We start from the raw sequence: 19,221 nt of genomic DNA, 5'->3' as shown, positions 1-19,221 counted from the left end.
GCTTCAATTGTCTTCCCCCTTTGGGTGACTTCCAAACTTAAGGCGGGCCTGGTTGCTGGATCAGGCCAAAAGGGACCCATCTAGACCAGCATCCTGTTCTCCTAGGGGCCAAGCCTATTCGGGGGAACCCACAAGCAGCATCCAAGCACAAGAGCAATTCTCCCCTTCTGTGGCTTCTTCCAGCAAGTGGCCTTCAGAAGCACGGCGGCCTCTGAGTGTGGAGAGAAGAGCCCAGCCATCTTTGCTAGTAGCCATCAATATCCCTCTCCTCCTCATGAATTGGCCCAATCCTCTTTTAAAACTATTCAGGTTGGCAGCTATCGGAGCCTTCTGTGGGAAGGAGGTCCAAAGTTTTAACTAGGCAGGACTTTCACCTGTCCTGTCTCCCAACATCCATCTTTTCTCTGTGCCATGTGCAATTTTATAAACTTCTATCATGTCGCCCCTTCTCTAAACCAGGCATGACCAAAGTCCATTTCGGGGGCCTATTCCGGCCCCTGTGGCAGTTTATTTCCTGGGGTAAAATCCTAAAAAAAACCCAACAACTATGGTTGGCCCTTTATTAGGCCCTCACGGCCCTTCACCTCATCAAATCTGGCCCTCTTTGAAAAAAGTTTGGACACCACTGTAACTAAAAGTCCCGAAGGGTGCAACCTTTCCTCCTGGAAGTCCCTCCCCCCCCCTTGATCCTTTGGGGGCCCTTGGCTGAATCTTCCCCACCTTCCTTCCCCTTGCAGGGGGGTGGCCCCAAAGCACCACCAAACGAGTTATTTGAAAGGGAAAAAGGCCAGCCAGAAATTGCTGCACTTGCCCAGAGTCTCCCAGGAGCCCCTTTGGGCCAATGGGGGTGTGTGTGCTCTGGTGGACGTTGGCAAGCCATCCCCCCCCCCCCGCGTGTCCCCTGCCCAGCAGACGTCAGCCACCTGCGTTGAGGGAACCTGGGGAGGAGGGTGCAGATGGTGGCATTGGAGGCTCATTCCATGGGGTTGAGGGTGAGGCCTTGCACACCCAAATGCCCTTTATTCCACCCTCTCCCCCGTTTTGAGAAGGTGCAAAGGACCAGCCCCCCCCCCCAATTTCACCCCAGAGCGCCTGGAAGCAAATCCAAAACCAGGGTTGTTTTTTTAAAAAGGCATTCAACTGCTTTTATTTCAAAGTGGCTGACCAGCGTTTCCCAACCCCCTAGAAAGGACTAACTCAAAGCGCGGGACCCGCAAAATGGCGAGGCCAGGAGAGGAGAGAGAGAGAGAGAGAGAGATGGAGGGGGGGGGCAGAGGGAGGCGCCTGGGCAGAGCCATTTCCTTCCGCTTCCTTCCGCAGAAATGTGGTTCCTGACCCCCCTCCCCACGAGGGGCACAGGCAGCGGGTCGGAGTCTGGTTCTGAGCACCCAGGGAAACCGCCAGCAGGCCGGGATCGGGTCCGGAGAAGGAGAAGAGCAGGTTGGGTCGGCCAGCTACAGGCTGCGAGAGAGCAGAGGGGGAGCATTGCAGTGGGCTGGACTGGATGACCCCTGAGGGTCCCTCCCCCCTCCAGGACCCTTCCTTCTCCTGACCCCGGGGCCAGGCTGCCTCTGGGTCAGGGAGCCCTCACCTCTCCTTGTGGTCTCTGCTGGCCTCCTCCTCCTCCTCTTCCTCCTCGTCCTCTTCCTCCTCGTCCTCTTCCTCGGAGGCTTCCTCCTTCCCCTCGCCTCCGGCCGGCGCATCAGCGGCTCGGCTGCTGTTCTCCTCCTTCTCCCCGCCATCGGGGAGGAGGCTGCTGGGCTGTGGCTTCTTGGGCTTCTCGGTCTCCTTGGGGGCGTCTCCCTCACAGCCCTTGGGCTTCTCCCCCCCAGCGCCCTCCTGGTCCTCGCTCTCCTTGGCGCGCTTGGGGGAGGAGTCCTGCAAGACGGACAGAGGGGTCAGGGAGGTCCAGCCTGTCTCCCCCCAGCACTTCTGTGCGCTCAAGAGCTGTGGTGCTGGGGTTGGGCTAGATGGCCTGGGGGGGGGGTCCCTTCCAACACCATGGCTTCATGGCTCATTGGAGGTTCTTCAGCAGAAGTTGGGCAGCCATCATTTGTTGGGGATTCTCGAGTTGCGACTCCTGCCTTGCAGTGGGTTAGTTCAGCCTTGGGGATCCCCTTCCAACTAGGAACCCTTATTAATATTCGGGGGGGGGGGCAAAAGCTGGGCACAATAAAATAAAATAAAATGCAGGAGATGACAAAGCAGCAGCACAGAACAACGTGACAAGAAACCCAGCCTTGAGTGTCATCGGCCTGTGGACCTCCCTGCCACTTGAGATGCAGCAGTCGCCTTCTGTGCCAACTTCTCAACGCCTGCCAAAAACGTTTCTATTCCTATGCAGGCAATTAAAACGAGTGCAAACCCCACAACGTTTTGTCAATCCTGGCTTTTAACTTTTTTCACTCTGAAATTGCTGTTAATATTTTAAATGCTTTCACAAAAAATATTTTTAACGCTATTTTAACGCTTTGGTACGTCTTGTGATTTAGCGGCATAGCAGTACTTTTATAAAGAGATGTGGGGATGTGGGGACCTCAGGGGCCCCCAGACACAGCACCCAGGATCCGTCCCTGGGAAAACACTGCAGATGGGGGCAGACGTGCCTCGCATGAGTCAAACCCCCGGCTCACCATCCCACACCAGAGGCATCTCCAGACAGGGCCGGGAGTGAGTCTTGTGCCTGGAGCCCCAAAGAGCCCCCGTTGCTGCTGCCAGTCAGAGCAAGAAACACTGACCTGGATCGACGCTCGGCCTGAGCTGGGATGAAAGCAGCTTCCGGCACCAGCTCACGTGTGGGAGCGCAGGAGGAGCAATCCCCAAGAGATCTGCAAGGGGCCTCCAGCCCAGAGGGGGACCTCTCCTCACCGGAATGAGCCACCTGCTTTTGGTGCTCAAATGGCCGTGGGGGGCCAGGAAGTTCACTGGGTGTGACCTTGAGGGCCAGTCGCTGGCTCTTGGCCTAACCTACCTTTCAGGGCTGTTGTGGGGATTAAATGGGGAGGGGGGAGAACCATGTACCGCACTTTTAGCTCCTTGGGGGGAGAAGGCAGGACAGGAACACGATCGATCGATCAATGAACCCCTCTAGTATCCCGGGAGAAGGAGAAAGGGAGCCCCACGGGAGGAGCGCCACAGACCCTTTTCCTGCCCCAGTCGGCCGCTGCGAGAGGGCTGGCTGTGGGGTGGGCCACGTGTGGTCCCCCCCCCGCTTACCTCCAGGAGGGGCCCCTCTGCTTTCCTCTTGCTCCCGGCCTTCTCATTCTTCTCCTTGGACTGCTCGTCAATCACCAGGTTCCCCTCCTCGTCGCTGCTCCCGTCGGGGGTCTCCTTCTTCTGCCCTGCTTCCGGCTCCCGCTCGGCCCCCGCGTCCTCCGTGGGGCCCTTCTTCTGGGTTGGCTGCGGAGGAAGCGGCAGAAAGCACACACTCAGCCTCGGTTTCCCCACTGGGACTGGAGCCACGGAACGAGGCCTCCCATCTCTGGGGCCCCGGAGGCCGGGAAGCCAGCCCCACAGAAGGAGCAGCAGCCCTGGCTGGCCCCACACTTAAGGCGCACGGGAATCCTGGGAACTGTAGCGTGTTTGGGCCCCAGGGAATTGCGGCTCTCTTGGGCGGAGGAGGTAACCCTCCCCAGTGCGCACCTGGTACCCGGATGCCTTGACGGTGGGGTTGTTCTCTATCTCCCAGAGGCCTTCGCTGAAGCCTTTCCGCTTGTTGGCCTTCCCAAATTTCCCCTTGCACTCTTCATACGGGAAGAGGTCTTTCGGTCCCAGAAACGCCCTGGGCGGAGAGAGAGGAGCCGTGAGTCACACACACACACACACACACACACACACACACACACACACACACACACACAAGGGCCGTGGGCTGGCCCAGACCGGCCCCTGAAAGCCCCGCTGGAGAAGCCTATATATATGCGCGGTAGGCCTCGCTTGAATTTTTTTAATTTATGTGTTTCTTTGGCGCATCTGTATGGCCTGCTCCTCAGCCAAAAAAAATACTCCCAGAGTGGAACAAGGCAGTCCCTGCCTGCACAGGCTTACAGTAAAAGAAAAGGACATGACACACAAGGGAAATGGGATAGGGAGGGAGGAGGAAAACTCAAAACACAGGCAGGAATTTTTAAACAGTTGTTTCTATGATGAGAAGGTTAGGTCTGTTCAGACTGGAAAAGAGGAGAACAAGAAGCAACATGATGGCCAGCTAATATCTGAAGGGCCATCCCATGAAGCCAGACTGTTTTCTGCTGCTCCAGAGGGGAGAACTTGAACCCGTGGCCCCTTGGAGTCCCTTCCAACTCTACAATTCTGAGAGGCTTTCAACATTTTGTCTCACAGTCCTGGCCAGGGGGTAGTGGAATGCCTTAAAAAAAATAAACTTAAAAAACTTAATTATAATTATGATTATCCGGTATTAGCACGCTGGCTCAATATTCAGAATTTCCCAGTGGCAATCGTACGCAGCCATTCTCCCCTGACACCCCCATGATGGACCCCAGCCCCAAATCACACAGGAAGCAGCAGCTCCAAAGTCTGATATCCACAGACGCAGCTCTGTCCAGGTGCAGAAGCGAATCCCCCTCGCAAAGGAGAAACTGGCCGCTTCCTTCTACTCACGTTTCATGGGTCCCGAAGAAAAAGACCTGGTACTTGTTGGAAGCCGATTTCACAGCGGACTCTGGCATCTCATCAATCTGGACAGAGGAAAAGGAATAAGAAGTTTTTTGGAGTCACAGAATCATGGAATCGGAGGTCAGGAGGGCTGCCTTGAAAACAAGGCTTCCACTTTATATGTAACAAAATCACACAAAAAGGTTCTGCAGGTTCTAGTCTGCACTGAAATCTCAAAGTATCTCCTAATTTTCTCCACAATAGCTCCGCAATGGTGCTAAGCGCCCAGTGTCAGATTTTGGGACTAAGGTTGCAATGACTATTTGAGCGGCTGAGATCACAGACAAAGCCAATGCTTTTGGCCATATACCTCTGCTGGTATTATCAAAAAGATGGAGGCGCATTGAGTCCAGACTCTAGACCTCGCAGGTGAAGGTGGAGAGGAGTCAGAGCCCAACTGTATCGGGGGGGGGGTAGAGATTTGGAGAGGACAGCTGCCTGGTGTACAGAAGGTGGGATGATCTCCCAACTGGGAGGCAGCTCTAAACGGGGGCAAAGCCACAGAGGAGAGAGGCTAGAGACCCCAGTGGAGCCTCTGGGCTCAGGGGTAGTCTATCGCAGAGGACCACTGGAAAGAGAAAGGAAAGCGGCAAGCAGGTGGGGAGGGACTTTGCACCCCGCAGGAGGGCTCTGAGTTAAGCTGACTGGCCACGGGGGGCACCAGGACATTCTCCACCCCCCAGGTCTGATCCGGGTCGGAGGGGGGGAATAAATATATTTTTGGGATTTTAAAAAATAAGTTATGTAAATTTGTTGCTCAGTGTGATCCTTTTGCATTTTTTAATGTCTTCCAACTTGCTGTTATTTTTTATCAGCTATAGTTTATCAATGATTTGTTCCAACTCTTCTTCTCTATTATTAATCACTGATCTTTTTGAGTTAATCTTATTGTGTATTGCTATGTTTCAAATGGATTATTGGACATCATTTGATACAAGTTCAAAGAACCACAGAACTGTTTAGCTGGAAGGGACCCCACAGTCATCTAGTCCAACCCCTGCAAGGCCGGAATCTCAACTGTTTATTTTAAGTTGCTTAAAGTCATCTTTTTATATTATGACTTTTGACATGGGATTGGATCATTATATGTACGGTAACTTTTATTGCATATGCTGTTGTTTCTTCGGATTGCAAACCGCCTCAGGTGTGGCAATAGAGGAAGATGGTGGACAAATGTACACTGAATGTTGAAACGAAAAGCCCAGCAGTTGGGTTCTGTTTAAAAGGCCCCGTCTTACAGGTTGCTTTGGGGAGGGGGGCCGGTGGGGAGGGCCAGCCTCCTGGGTGCTAGGGAACACACATGGGGGGGGGGGCACTGATCTGGCAGGCAGCCACTCTTATTTCGGCACAGGGCCAGGATTGCAAGGGCTCCCTGCCCCCTTCTGACCAATGGTAAGCTCCTGTCTAGACTGCAGCGCCAATTTAGCTCAGCAGATTCTGCAGCTGGGGGGGGGCAGCAGCAGGGATTGGGGGGGGCAGGGAGGAACAATGGCCAGGCAGCCACCGGCCCCTGCAGATGGGAAGAGAGGAGGAGCACTTCCAAATTCCTGCTGGATTTTCTTCTCTGCCTAACAAAGGCCATCCAGCTCCCTCCCTCCCATGTGATTTTGGCACTGCACAGCCACCTGCTGGCCTGGGGCCGCTCTGATCTCCACAGCTGGCCCCCAGGGGCTCCTTTTGCCACCTCAAACCAAAACCCCAAACCCCCGGCTCCCATCACCCCCAGCTGGCTTGGCCAACAGCCAGGGACTTCTGCAAGCAAAGCAGCTGCCCTGCAGGCTCTCACCCTAAACACAAAGCAATATTCTAGTCCTCATTATCCCAAGTGAATGACTGGCTTCTGCACCGGAGAAGAGGATGCTGGACTTGGTGGGCCATTGGTCTGATCCAGAAGATTCTTATGTTCTTAGGGAACCTCCAGGTCCAGAGGCAGTCTATCCTGACTCCTTGGTTCTTTGGGGTACTGGAATTCAGGATGGTGGGCTCCATGGGCCCCTAGGATGGCCCTCCCCCTGGCTACTCCCATGGCTGCCTGAGGCCTCACAAGGGCATTTGGCCGACCCGCATCGGAAGAAGGGGAGGCAGTCGTCTTCCTCTGACCCAGATGGGTGCTTCTTAAAGGGGGGGAGGTCATGATGCTTAAAAGCAAACCTTAACTCAAGCAGGGGTGAATGGGCAGATCCCAAAAGGCCAGCAAAGCACTTTGTGCATGATCCGTGGCCTCTGTCTGCCCCCTCCAGGCACCTGTCCTGAATGCTGCAGCTGCCATCCCTGCATTGCAGGGGGTTGGACTAGATGACCCTTCAGGGTCCCCTCCAACTCGACAGTTATTTTATGATTCTGTCCAGAAGCTGTTTGCTGGCAGCCTGGCTTGGGAAATGCCCCTCCCCTCCATGTGGGCCCCTCCCTGGCTCAGACAACAGCCCCCCCCCCAATCTGGTGATTGCTAAAAAGGAAAAAAGGTTGGAGAGAGACAAAAGGCTTAATCCTGCTCCCAGGTCCCCTGAGCTGCAGGAAGAGGCAGGTGCTGCTTCTCCTGGGGGAGGAGGAAGGTGTGGAGGGAAACCCAATACCCCCATCACAAAGGGGAACAAAGGAGGCTCAGAGGGAAGGAGGCAGGTGGGCTGGAGAGGAGGAAGAGGAAGAGGCCCAGGGCCTCCAAAGGGCGGGGGGGGGGCCTGCAGCCCCCACTCTCAGAACCCAGCAAGAGCCCAAAGGGGGCCCATCTCTCCCACTGGCCAAATGCCCCATAGAACCTAGGGGTCTTGACAGACTGCCTCTGGACCTGGAGGCTCCATCAGAACAGGCTGCAGTGGCGTCAGGCCAATGTCTCCTGCCAGAGGCAGCAGTGAGGGCTGCCAACCTGGATGGCGAGGAGAAGAATTCACAGGCTCTTGCAGGGAGGGGGGCGCTTTCCTATGGAGCCTCTGTGAGGCCCTGTGAGGCCCCCTTAGGCCTGATCCAGCAGCCAGGCTCCCCTTCTGTTCCTATGGAGCTTCCTAATCCAGAGGCAGTCTATCTGGAGGGGGGGTTGGCCATCGGGAGGAGAGCGGCCTCTGGCCTGATCCGGCCGCCTCTCCCTCTGGCCCTGCCCTGCCAGCCGCCAGCGGAGGGAGGAGGAGGAGGAGGAGGAGGAGTGGCCTCCGCCGCCACCCTTGCTGAGTCACCGCCAGGAGGCCCCTTCCTGCTTCTCAGCCTGGCTTGGGTTTCCTCAGAGGGAGGGAGGTGGCCACACGCACCATGGGAGCGCCCTTTCTCCCACCTGGGGATCTGGCCAAGGGGGCCGGTCCCATTCACCCTCCAGCCATTATCAGTGGGGTGGGAGGAGAGGGAGAGGAGCAACAGACGCCCCCACGGAGGGTCAACAATGCCTCCCTCTGCCGCTGCTTGGCAGGCAGAAGGTTGCAGGTTCCCTCTCCGCAGGCAGCAGCTCCTGGTAGGGCTGGGAATGCCTCCACCAACCCAAATCCCTCTAGTGAGCAGCTGCTGCCGGCCAGTGCCAACAATACTGAGTGAGACAGACCCAGAGACAGCTCCCGATGTTTGGAACCGTGAGGATTGGGACCTTACCTGTGTTTCCAGAGGGAAGGCCACAGATCAGTGGGGGAGCAGACTGCCTGGCCTGGGAAGGGTCCCGGGTTCAAGCCCTGATGCCTCCCAATGGAGATGGGGAAAGGCAGCCCCTGCCCCACGCAGACAGCTGAGCAAAGGGGCTCCTGGACCCTCAAGAGCAGCCATGGAGAGCTGAAGGAGATCCCCAGCAGGGCCTGGGCACCCACAGTGCCAGCACCTGCCAAGGCGCCCTGAGAAGCCTCACCCACCCAGAGAGCAAAGGGGCAGGTGCAAAGGTTGGCTGGAATCTGCAACTGGGTGCCAAGACAGACCTCACCCTTTCCAAGAAGAGCCCGCTGGAGCCGCCCAAGGGGGCCATCTAGTCCAGCCTCCTGTATCCAGACAGACTGTCTCTGGACCTGGAGGCTCCATATAAACCTAAGAAGAACCTGGCTGCTGGATCTGGCCAAGGGGGCCCATCTAGCCCAGCCACCTGTTCTCACATCAGCTCAATACAATCTAAAAATTTAGGGATTGTGATAGACTGCCTCTGGACCCGGAGGTTTCATAAGAACACAAGAAGAGCCTGGTTCCTCTTCTCACAGGGGCTGGCAAGCAGGATCTGAGCACAACGACCTAGCCTTCCATGGCCCTCTCCTCCTCCGTGAATTTGTCCAATCCTCTTATGAAACCACCCATGTTGGTGGCCACCCCTGCCTCCGGTGGGAGGGAGTTCCAAAGTTTAACTCTCTGTGTGAAGGCCTTTCTCTTTGGCCTGACAGGGGAGGGAGGGGAGCCTAGCCAGAGGGCAGAGGGCCAGAGCAGAGCAAAGCAAAGCAGAGCAGAGCAGGCCTCTGCCCTCTGCCCCCCTGGCACTGGCCCCACATTAACACACGCATGCAAGCTCACACAGGCCAGGCACCTCCGCCAGGAGGCTGGGCCAGAGGCACACAGCCTGGCAGCAGAAAGGAGGCCTACAAAACCAGCTCCGCCCCCATGGCCTGGCTTTGCCCTGCCAGCCCCATGCCTCCCCACCTGTGGGGCAACCAGGCAGCCAGGCAGGGGCAGACGGGGGGGGGTGTCCCCCTCCCAAACACTCTTTTCCACCCAAGGTTTTTTGGGAGCCTGATCAGCATTATCTGGAAAAGGATGGGGGTGGGGAGGGCACCCTAAGGAGCACCTGGGTGTCTGGTGGGTGGGTGGCGGGTGATGGAGGAGACCGTCTGGGCCAACAGGAAAGGCCGGCTGGGAAACAGGTTTCCCTGGCTGGGGGGCCAGAGCCTGATTGCGACAGGGAGGCCAGCAGGCAGGGGCCTCTAAGATGCTCAGTGTGAGGATGTGGAATGGGTGGGGGCAAATTGGGGGCCAGAGAAGCCCCTTTCCCCACTCCTGGGTTGATCCCGAATGCAACCAGACTGGACCCTGGATCAACCCAAATCGTAGAGTTGTAAGGGACCTCCAGGGGTCATCTGGCCCAACCCCCTACAATAGGATGTGCAGAGATGAGGCCCCTGTCACTCTGCAAGCGCAGAGCCTGCGCAAATGGAGAGAGAGTGGCTTTCCTTTTGCTCTTTGCAGAAGAGCAGGGTTCAGAAGCAGCCTGGAACAGAGGGACCAGTTCTGCCTGCTGCTCCAGCTGGGAGCCAAGAGGCCCGGCCCATCACCAGAAACCACTAGCCACCTTTCCAAGAGAGTCACAAGAGGGGAAACCAAGCCCTATTTGTTTCCCACCATCTCATAGGAACCTAAGAAGAGCCCGTTTGCTGGATCAGGCCCAAGGGGGCCCATTTACTCACAGATGCCTCTTTCAGAAAACCCCCAAGCAGACCTATCGTAAGTCCTGGGCTCTTCCAGCCACTGGCATTCACAGCATTGCTGCTTCCCGCTGTGGGGGCAGGAGCCCTCCATGGCCCTCTCCCCCCCCCCCGGCATAACTTTGTCCCTCTCTATTAAAGCCACCCAGGCTGGTGGCCATCTCCACCTCCAGTGGGAGGGAGTTCCACAGTTTAACTCTCACTGCAGCAGTCCTGCATCTTCCAACATTCAGCTTCAGTGAACTGCCCCTGCCCTCAAACAAACCCACCCAAGTCTGTAATTTATTTTAATAACCAAGCTACTTACAAACTACCCTTTATCAACAGATATCAGAAGAGAGAGCAATAAGTATCACCAGAAGTGACCCTATAATAGGAAACAGGCCCAAAACATCATTAAAAAGGTAAATGGGTCCATTTGCAATGCCTGGTCAATGAGAAATGGGTTTTGCCCTGATGCCCAAAGCCTTGCAAAGTGCCAGCCCCCTCCTTGTCCTGCATGGTTGAATCCTGCCCCTGATGTGGCACCAGCTCCTATCCTGCCCCCCCCCCATGCAGACCCACAAGTAGACTTCTTCCTTCCACTGAATAAATCATTTTTATTTCAACATGGCAGTTAAAATACCCAAGGTATGACCAAAGTCTGACCAAACTGCAGGAGACAGTGGAAGACAGAAGTGCCTGGCGTGCTCTGGTCCAGGGGGTAAAAAAGAGTCGGACACGACTAAACAACAACAACAACATTTCAACATGCTTTAACAATCGCTGCATTTATATCACCAGGTTGTTTAGTTACGTTCTGCTTCATTTCTTATTCAACTTTGCTTGACTTTGACCGCTTTGTTTATTCCCTTCTTAGCCCAACTTTGGGTATTTTAACAGCCATAAAATAATAGCAGTAACATCCATTTTTCTTTCCTCTCAATCTCTCAATCTCTCCAGGTCTTCTGTATTTTCTGCTTTGGACTGTAAGCCATTTGAGGGCAGGGACCTGCCCACTTTTGACTTTTGAAACTCTGCAAATTGTAAACTGAACAGCTCCAATATAGCTGCAATAAGGAATGCGATGTTAGGTCACCCCCCCATGGAGCTCAGCTCTATAAATTGCATCCTTTTGCTAAGAAACCCTCCAAACAGGTTGATTCACTCAGCATCGAAACAATGAACACTTCGGAGCTGCCTAAATGGAGACGGTTAAATCAGGTCTGCTGGGTCAAGCTTCTGTGCTCATTTAAAACTTCTGAGGGGTTTTAAAATAGACTGCAATTGTTTGGGTTGGTAATGTAAGATGGCCAAGTGTTAGAACTGAACAAAATGCACCAAGCACATAGAAAATAGAAGACAAAATTGCATCAGGAGGAAGCACACGCCAAGTGGGGGACTGGGAGATCCACCAGAAGCCAAGCCGGGCCGGGGGTCCTGCTCTGCTGGCCTCCATGGGGTGATGGCCCAGAGGAGCCTTGGATGTGCTGAAACAGGAGCACCTCTTGCAGAGCCAGCAGGGACCATCTGTGCGTGGAGGACAGAGCCCCCCTCCCCCCAAACCGCAAGGCTTTCCTGGCTCCCTCTTGGGAGAGTAGGAGAGGCCTCCTCCCCCCCCCTTCTCCCCCAACGGCCACAGCAAGGAAGGAAGAAGAAAAGAGGCGGCAGCAGAAGAGAGCCAGGCGGTTTCTGTTTTGTTTTGCAAGAGCGGCAATGACAAAAGGCAGCCATTCCCAGGCCCTGTGGCAGCAGGGTTTCCAGCAAACACGGCTGCCGGTGCAGGCAGAGGCAAAAATGGCTGCACACCAAGGGAAGCCAGCCTGGAGGAGGAGGAGGAGGAGGAAGTTTTTGCTAGGTGCCCATAACTCCCTTGCTTCGAAAGAGAGGCCTGAGCAGGCCTCCACTGTGCGGCTGGGAAGTCTTCCAAAGGCGCCCACACAGGACCACTCGATTCCTGCCATGGCAACCTAGAAATCCATTTCCCCATCGACCACTCTGGGGGCGCCTGGCCCCTCGCAGCAAATCAAGCCACGACCCTGAGAAGGTGCCCTGGCAAATTAACAGGCCTGGCAGACGCCGCCATAGGGCACCCCACACTTGGGGCGGCTCCCAGCTCCCTTTGGAGCAGCGGGACGTTTGCACCTGCAGGGACAGCAGAGGGAGCTGGGTGTCTGATGTGGGGAAACCCAGGCCCCATGGAATGAAAGATGGGGGAAAGTGCCACCCCAGGATTGGGGGCGGGGGACGGACTCAGGACCCTCATGGCCAGCTGCAGCAGCCCCATGGAATGGTACATTGAAAAAACACAAACCAGGGTTTTCTGAAGTTTAATCTGGATTATTTTAGAAGTGGAGCTACATTAGCACAATCCTATTATGCATGTCTACTTAAAAGAAGAAGTCTCTTTTAATTCAGTGGGGCTTACCCCCAGGTAAGTGGCTTTGGGTGTGGGACTGCAGCCTCGATGCTCCTTAACAACCTGGTTTGAAATACCTGAATGCAAAAGAAACGCATTTAGGTCATAGCTCATTCCACCTCTCCTGCGTTCCCTGACTAGCTCATTTATTGTTTATCTTTATATAATGTTTAATCGGTATAACATAACAGGAGCTTGTCAGCGTAGCCAGAATCCGTGGCCGCCTTTCAAGCACAATGCAGGCCCCGTTTCCTCTGTAAGAGAGTGAATCAGGAGCAAAGATGAGACTCTCGAGCTCCAGTACCATCAATATGACACAAGAGGCCGTCTATTATTCTACCATTCGTTTATATCGGCTTACGCCAAACGAACAGCGTGCTCATCTACTTTCCTTATCGTGGAGAAACACTCCTCTGCCAGCCGCCCTTACTTCTGGAAAGTTCTTGGCACTTTGCCTTCCAGGAAGTGATCTTGCTTAGAATCATAGAATGGAAGAGTCAGAAGGGGCCCCTGAGGGTCATCTAGTCCAACCCCCTGCAACGCGCAGTTTCCCATCCAATGTGTCCTCAGTGTCCTTATACGCAACGGCTCCCCTAAGCAGATACAAGTTCTGTGATCATATGCGGTTGGACTAGATGGCCCTTGGGTCCCTTCCAGCCCTATGAGTCTATTAAATTTTGCAGTGCAAAAGCTTTGTGGGCTCTGATGCTGGAGAGGTTCTACTTATGCTCCTGGGTGGCACTCAGGGTTCAGTTGGGTTGGAAGCAAGATACCCAGCTGGCGTGTATGCTTCCACTCCAGAACATATATATTAGAGTGGAAAACTGGAAAGTTTATTTGATCCAGAGATTTAAAAGTGATGCCTTTGGGGGATGGAGAATCGCTGAATTAAAATCGCAAACAGCCCTGATGTAAAACATCCCACCCTGATTACTGGAATTAAACACCTGTGAAAATGAAAATAAGTTCCTGGGGGAAAGCTCAGCCCTGGGGCACATGCCCTGCAGCTGCGACTCCTGGCATCACCAGGAAGGGCTGGGGAAGCCTGCCAGCCAGAGACCCCAAAGAACATCTGCCAGCCAGTCAGTATAAGGCAGCTTCTCATGCTCCTCCCTAAATTTGCCCTTTATCCGACACCCCCCAGATGATGCTGAACTCCAACTCCTGTAGGACCCAATCAGGACTGGCCCCAATGCTAAGGGACTGGGAGAGTTGGAGCCCGTCGTGCAACATCTAGAGAGCTGCAGGCAACATCTAGATGGCTGCAGGCCCGTCGTGCAACATCTAGATGGCTGCAGGCCAGCCATCCCCATCATAAAGCTTTAGGTTAGAAAGGTCTCTTCCACTCCCTGTATAGGAAGCTGCCTTATACAGGCTGCTGGTCCGTCTAACCCAGTACTGCTTACACTGACTGGCAGCAGCTCACCAGGGCTTCAAGTACGGATCTCTGCCAGTCCTCCCTGGACTTCTTGGCATGCAAAGCAGGTGCTCCAAGCATCGAGCTGCGACCACGTCCATGTTAGAAACTCAGATATATAAGCGAGGAGCCAAATGGCTCCTTAAACCAGGTTTACAGATGCCAAAACGGAATGTCTAGTTGCCATTTTGGGGCCAGGCGGCTGGAAAGTCGTATTTGTCAGAACAACTTTGTGGTTTCTGAAATATGTTCCGATTGTGCAGATAAAATATAACAGACAGAATTCTACAGGATGTGTTGTTAGTGTGTGAAAACAGGCAAGGCCCAAGGATCCCCAGATGGGGGGAGCGTCAGGCGCCATCCTGGCACCCGGGCATCTTCACTTGGTCACAAGTGGCCGACAGCCAGGGGCAAAATGTGCCTGGTGAATTGTGAATGCTGAGCTGTATCCCTTCTGCCAGAGGAAGATTCTAGTCCTCATGGTTTCCCACAAAAGTCTGGTTTAAAGAGGAAGAGAGTCAGGCCATTGGGGCATCTAGTTCAGTACTGTCCACACCAGGGACAGTGCTCCCATCATCCCTGACGACGGGGCGTGTGGCACTGGCTGACAGTGGCTCCCTGCGGGGTTTGGGCCAGGACATAATGTAATTAACAACAAACAGCAGACAAGTTCCAGAAACGCGCTGTGCTGGTTTGTGTGAACAAGGAGGGTGTGTGTGGCAAGATTTTGGCAACACTGCTGGAGCTGGAATATTGAATTGATTAAAGGAAGGCACCCGCTATAGCCTCTTGGAAGAAGGAGGGGGATCCTAGATTGACAGGCAAAACACACAAAGTTTATGGGCTGTATCCAACTTTAGCCACACAAATATTTACGCAAATATATGCAGGTTTCACTGCTCATCATGCCGATGGTCATTCGAGGGCCATGGAGCCAAGTTCTAGGGAGGTTTACTCAGAAGTAAGTACAAAAGTGTTTCTCTCGCAGCAACAGACCCATAGAATTGTGGAGTTGGAAGAGACATGACAGGGTTAGAAACTTGAGTATATAAGCTAGGCGACAAATGGCAACTGGAATCCAGGTTGCAGTTGCTGCAAAGGAAGATCTATTCACCAGGGGTTTGGACTAAATGACCCTCAGGGTCCCTTCCAATGCTACAATTCTATGAGCTCAGCTACATTGCTTGATTGTAGCTTCCTCTTACAAAATTCACTTGTCCCAGTGTGCAAGAAGGAGGAACGCACACGGTGGAAATGGAAATTACTATGGAGTAAGTCTCTACATTGAGTAATTCTCTACATGAGCACAATTGGATCCACACCAGTAGCAAAACGCGCCTGGCTAATTTTGAGCACTGCCTGAGGATCATCTCGTCCACCCCACTGCGCAATGCAGGAATATGCAGCTATCCCATACGGGGTTCAAACCTGAAACCTTGGCATTATCAGCACCACGCTCTAATCAAATGAGCTACTACTGAATTTCCCTTTTTTCATTTTGATAAAAACCCCAAGTTTCTAGCCCTCATGGTTACAGGAATAAACAGAAATAATTAAATAACTGAAGACACAACAAGTAAAAACAAGAAGACACACATGTACTTATACGGAGCTTTTTAAAAGGGCTTAACGGGCTAAAACCAAACATTATGTCAACAATCCTCTTAACATCTCTGTAAGGTAGGCTGGTATAACTCCACATTATTACAGATGGCCACCTAGCAGTTCGAAAGCACTCTTAAGTGCAAGTAGATAAATAGGGACTGCTTTACAGCGGGAAGGTAAACGGCGTTTCCGTGTGCTGCGCTGGTGCTGGCTCGCCAACTGCAGCTTCGTCACGCTGGCCACGTGACCCGGAAGTGTCTTCGGACGGCGCCGGCTCACGGCCTCTAGAGCGAGATGAACACGCAACCCTAGAGTCGGACACGACTGGCCTGTACGGGCAGGGGTACCTTTACCTTTATTACAGATGGAGGAAATCGAGAGGTTTAGCTTTTGGCTAATGCTCTTGACCAGCGTTCGAAACTCCTGTTGTTCTAGTTGCCTTCTGCGACAGGGAACTTCACTAATGCGCAGTACTGCACCTAAGATTTCAGATTAAAACTGCCTTGGCTGGAACGAAAGGAGGACCTTCTGCTGCCTCCCCCCTTCCAACTACTCTCTGAGGATTGGAGAAGGGACCCTCATAAGAATATTAGGGGAGGCGGGCAGGGGGAAGTATGGCTTAGTTTTTTGCAGTCTTCAGATGAGGACTAGACCATGTGAAAAATGAACATAAGATTTTAGCTGCAGTTCATTCATTTTCAGCTTTGTATTCATATTATTAAAAAGCATGGCTAGACATTCCATTGTTGTGCCCATAACCTAGGTTTAAGGTGCCATTTAGCTCCTAGATTTCATATCTCAGTTTCTAACGCTGCTCTTGACCTAACAAACACTACACTCACCCCCTTTGCGTAGGTATCCTCATTCAAAATGGGGTGACACCCCACCCAAATCCAACTGCCATAAGCAAAGGTAGTAAAGGGGTCTTTAGAGGCCAATGTGGCAGCTCAGACCCCTTTCCAAAAATCACGCAGGGGAACTCTGCGGCGGCACAGGAGGTCTGCATGAGGAAAGTGACACCCCCACCATGACAACATCCAACAAGGAACAAGAGTATTTCTTTTAAAAAGCAACTAACAACTATTGTTATTTTTATTAGAAATAATCATCATAAAACACCATGGGAAGGTGGTGTATTCTCCTTCCTTGGAAGTTTTTATGCAGAGGTGCTCCCAGGAATTATTTAGCTGTGATTGGGGTGGGGGTGGGTTCAATGACCCCTAGGGTAACCTTCCAGCTCTACCACTCTATGATCCAACTCCACAAAACAGGGGGCGCGGGGTTGAAACAAACAGCAAGGCCAGCAAAGAAAGTTGTTCAAAGAAAGTCAACTGAAACAAAATGCTCCATGATCTGTTTTTGAGAAGCCTGCAGAGAAGCGGCCCGGTGGATCTCTCTCTCGAGGGAGATTTCCATAGCCTTGGGGCCATGCCAGAGAAGGCCCTGCAGCTCTGAGTAGAAGCTAGCTCCGCACCAACATAGGACGAAATTTTGAAACAGGAAGATCTGGTGTAAATGGGGGGGGGGATTAGTTGTTTTGGCTGCTGGTGGGAGGAAGCCTCTGAGCTCAGAAACCACATTCCTGGGACAGACCCATCAGTGCCACCTCTTGCATGCTAGCCTTCCTCATTCACAGCCCAGGGTGGCTAAGAACACCCATAAAAAGAAAAGAAACACCACACCATGTAGTAAACTTAAAGGTAAAGGGACCCCTGACTGTTAGGTCCAGTCGCGGACAACTCTGGGGCTGCGGCGCTCATCTCGCTCTATAGGCCAAGGGAGCTGGCGTTTGTCTGCTGGCAGTTTTTCCGGGTCGTGCGGCCAGCATGACTAAGCCACGTCTGGCGAACCAGAGCAGCGCGCGGAAACGCCGTTTACCTTCCCGCCGGAGCGGTACCTATTTATCTACTTGCACTTTGACGTGCTTTTGAACTGTTAGGTTGGCAAGAGCAGGGACCAAGCAACGGGAGCTCACCCCGTCGTGGGGATTTGAACCGCCGACCTTCTGGTCGGCAAGCCCTAGGCTCAGTGGTTTAAACCACAGCGCCACCCGTGTAGTAAACTTAGCCTATGACAAATCAGTGGGATTCAACAGAAAGGGCTGGAATCATAGCACAGTCTGGTTGGAAGGGACCCCAAGGGTCAGGTGGTTCAACCCCTTGCAATGCAGGAATATCAGCTCAAGCATCGCTGACAGATGCCTGTCCAGCCTCTGCTCAGAAACCTCCAAGGAAAAAGATCTCACCACCTCCAGAGGGGGTCCGTCAAACTGTATCCAGTGTTAGTCCTACTCAGAGTTCAATTCACTGAAATGAATGATTGTGACTTAACTTGGGGCTGTTATTTTCAGAGGGTTTGGACTTAGTTGGCCAACAGCGTTCTGGGTCAGGAATAGCCAACATGGTGCCCTCCAGACAATGCTGGACTCCAATTCCTATCAGTCCCTGCCTGCCACCATGGAAAATGGTGAGAGGTGATGGGAGTTGTAGTCCAACAACACCTGGAGGGCATTATGACCACTTCCTCCTTTTAGGTCAGTGCTTCCCATACTTGGGCCTCCAGGTCCTTTTGGACTACAACTCCCATCATCCCTAGCTAGCAGGACGAGTGGTCAGGGATGATGGGAATTGTAGTCCAAAAACAGTTGGAGACCAAACTTTGGGGAACACTGTTTCAGGTTGAGTGAACCAGGCAGCAGCCGGGATTTAGCAAGTGCTGCGGCCACTTGGGTTTCTGAGCAAATAACTGGACGCTTTTCAATCCCAAAGAATTCTGCTCCTCAGTATTAGTATATTGCTATAATTGCAGGCAACTATTTCTACCGAATGAATGACGAGTAAAGAAAGGGCCTCCCGTTGCCCTCCGAGCAGAAACCGGGCGGGCGGGCGGAAGGCAAGGCGGCTGCCTGGAGCAGGCCTCCCCTGCGCCTCGTGCTGCGCCCGGCCGCCTCGGCTGGGCCCGCCTTGGGAACTCCCGGCCACGAGGGGGCTGGGCTTCGCGGCCCACGTCCGCCGAGGGGGCTCCCCGACTCCCCAGCGCAGCCCCTCTTTCTCCCTCCCCGTGGAAACGGGGCCGCGCTCCACGCGCCGCCGCCGCCGCCGCCAGGTGCCTCTCCGCCCGCCCCCAAGCCCGCGCGGCCAGGCCGAAGGGACCCGCCTCCGGGCCCCGGAGGGCGGCTCTGGCTGGCAGCGCCCGCCTGGCGCTGGGCCGCGGCCCGCCCGGGCCCGGCTGCGGCGGCTTCTCCCGCCGGCGGGCCACGCGGCCTCTTTCCCGCCCGAGCCCCGGGCCTCGGGCCTCGGCCGCGCTGCGAGGCCCCTTCCCGCCGCCCTTCCCCGCCCGCCCGCCGGCGCCTTACCCGGGCGGGCCAGTGCGGGTAGCCCTTCATCTTGGCGAAGACCAGGTCGCCGCACTGGTACTCGCGCTGCCGGTTGGAGCGGGACATGGCGCGGCGGCGGGGGCGGCGGGCGGCCTGCCTCTGCCCCTGCCTCTGCCTCCGCCTCCTCCGCCTCCGGGCCTCCTGGGGCTGCTCCTCCCGGCGGGCGCTGCTGCTGCTCTCCGGGCCTCCGCCGCGCAACAGTTGGGCTGGCGGAGGCGCGCCTGGGCTCCCCGGGGGCGCTTGTTTGTGTTTGAAAAGCGGTGGCGAGGGAGGCTGGCGAGGGAGGCCCGGCTCCGCCTCCTCCGCCTCCGCCTCCGCCTTTCCCCGCCCCCGGCCGCCAGGAGGCGGGGGCAGCGGAGGGAGGCGAGGCGGCGCCCCGCCCTGG

At 54.5% G+C, this 19,221-nt stretch overlaps 1 protein-coding gene across 1 annotated transcript; it reads right to left on the bottom strand.

Annotated features, from left to right (window-relative positions):
• Positions 1–1,116: 1,116 nt before the first annotated feature.
• HDGF (heparin binding growth factor) lies at positions 1,117–18,971 on the bottom strand. The gene is made up of 6 exons (XM_081841385.1): positions 18,816–18,971; positions 4,621–4,697; positions 3,643–3,781; positions 3,217–3,399; positions 1,592–1,878; positions 1,117–1,461 (listed from the first exon to the last, which is right to left on the bottom strand). Exons 1-6 carry the CDS (start codon positions 18,900–18,902, stop codon positions 1,455–1,457), a joined length of 780 nt encoding a protein of 259 aa, XP_081697511.1. The 5' UTR covers positions 18,903–18,971; the 3' UTR covers positions 1,117–1,454.
• Positions 18,972–19,221: the final 250 nt, after the last annotated feature.

This window comes from Podarcis erhardii, assembly GCF_964252035.2.
Source record: "Podarcis erhardii genome assembly, chromosome: 15".
Taxonomy (NCBI): Eukaryota; Metazoa; Chordata; class Lepidosauria; order Squamata; family Lacertidae; genus Podarcis; species Podarcis erhardii.
Note: the sequence above shows the minus strand (reverse complement) of the source record. Positions and strands in the feature narration are given on the sequence as shown.

Bases quoted from the DNA above. Each gene is read 5' to 3' on its own strand.
- HDGF (XM_081841385.1), bottom strand. From the start codon at position 18,902: ATGTCCCGCTCCAACCGGCAGCGCGAGTACCAGTGCGGCGACCTGGTC. The intron at 4,698-18,815 runs GTAAGGCGCCGG...TCCTCTGTCCAG, and splicing joins ACCCGCACTGGCCCGCCCGG to ATTGATGAGATGCCAGAGTC. The intron at 3,400-3,642 runs GTGCGCACTGGG...CTTCCTCCGCAG, and splicing joins TCAAGGCATCCGGGTACCAG to CCAACCCAGAAGAAGGGCCC.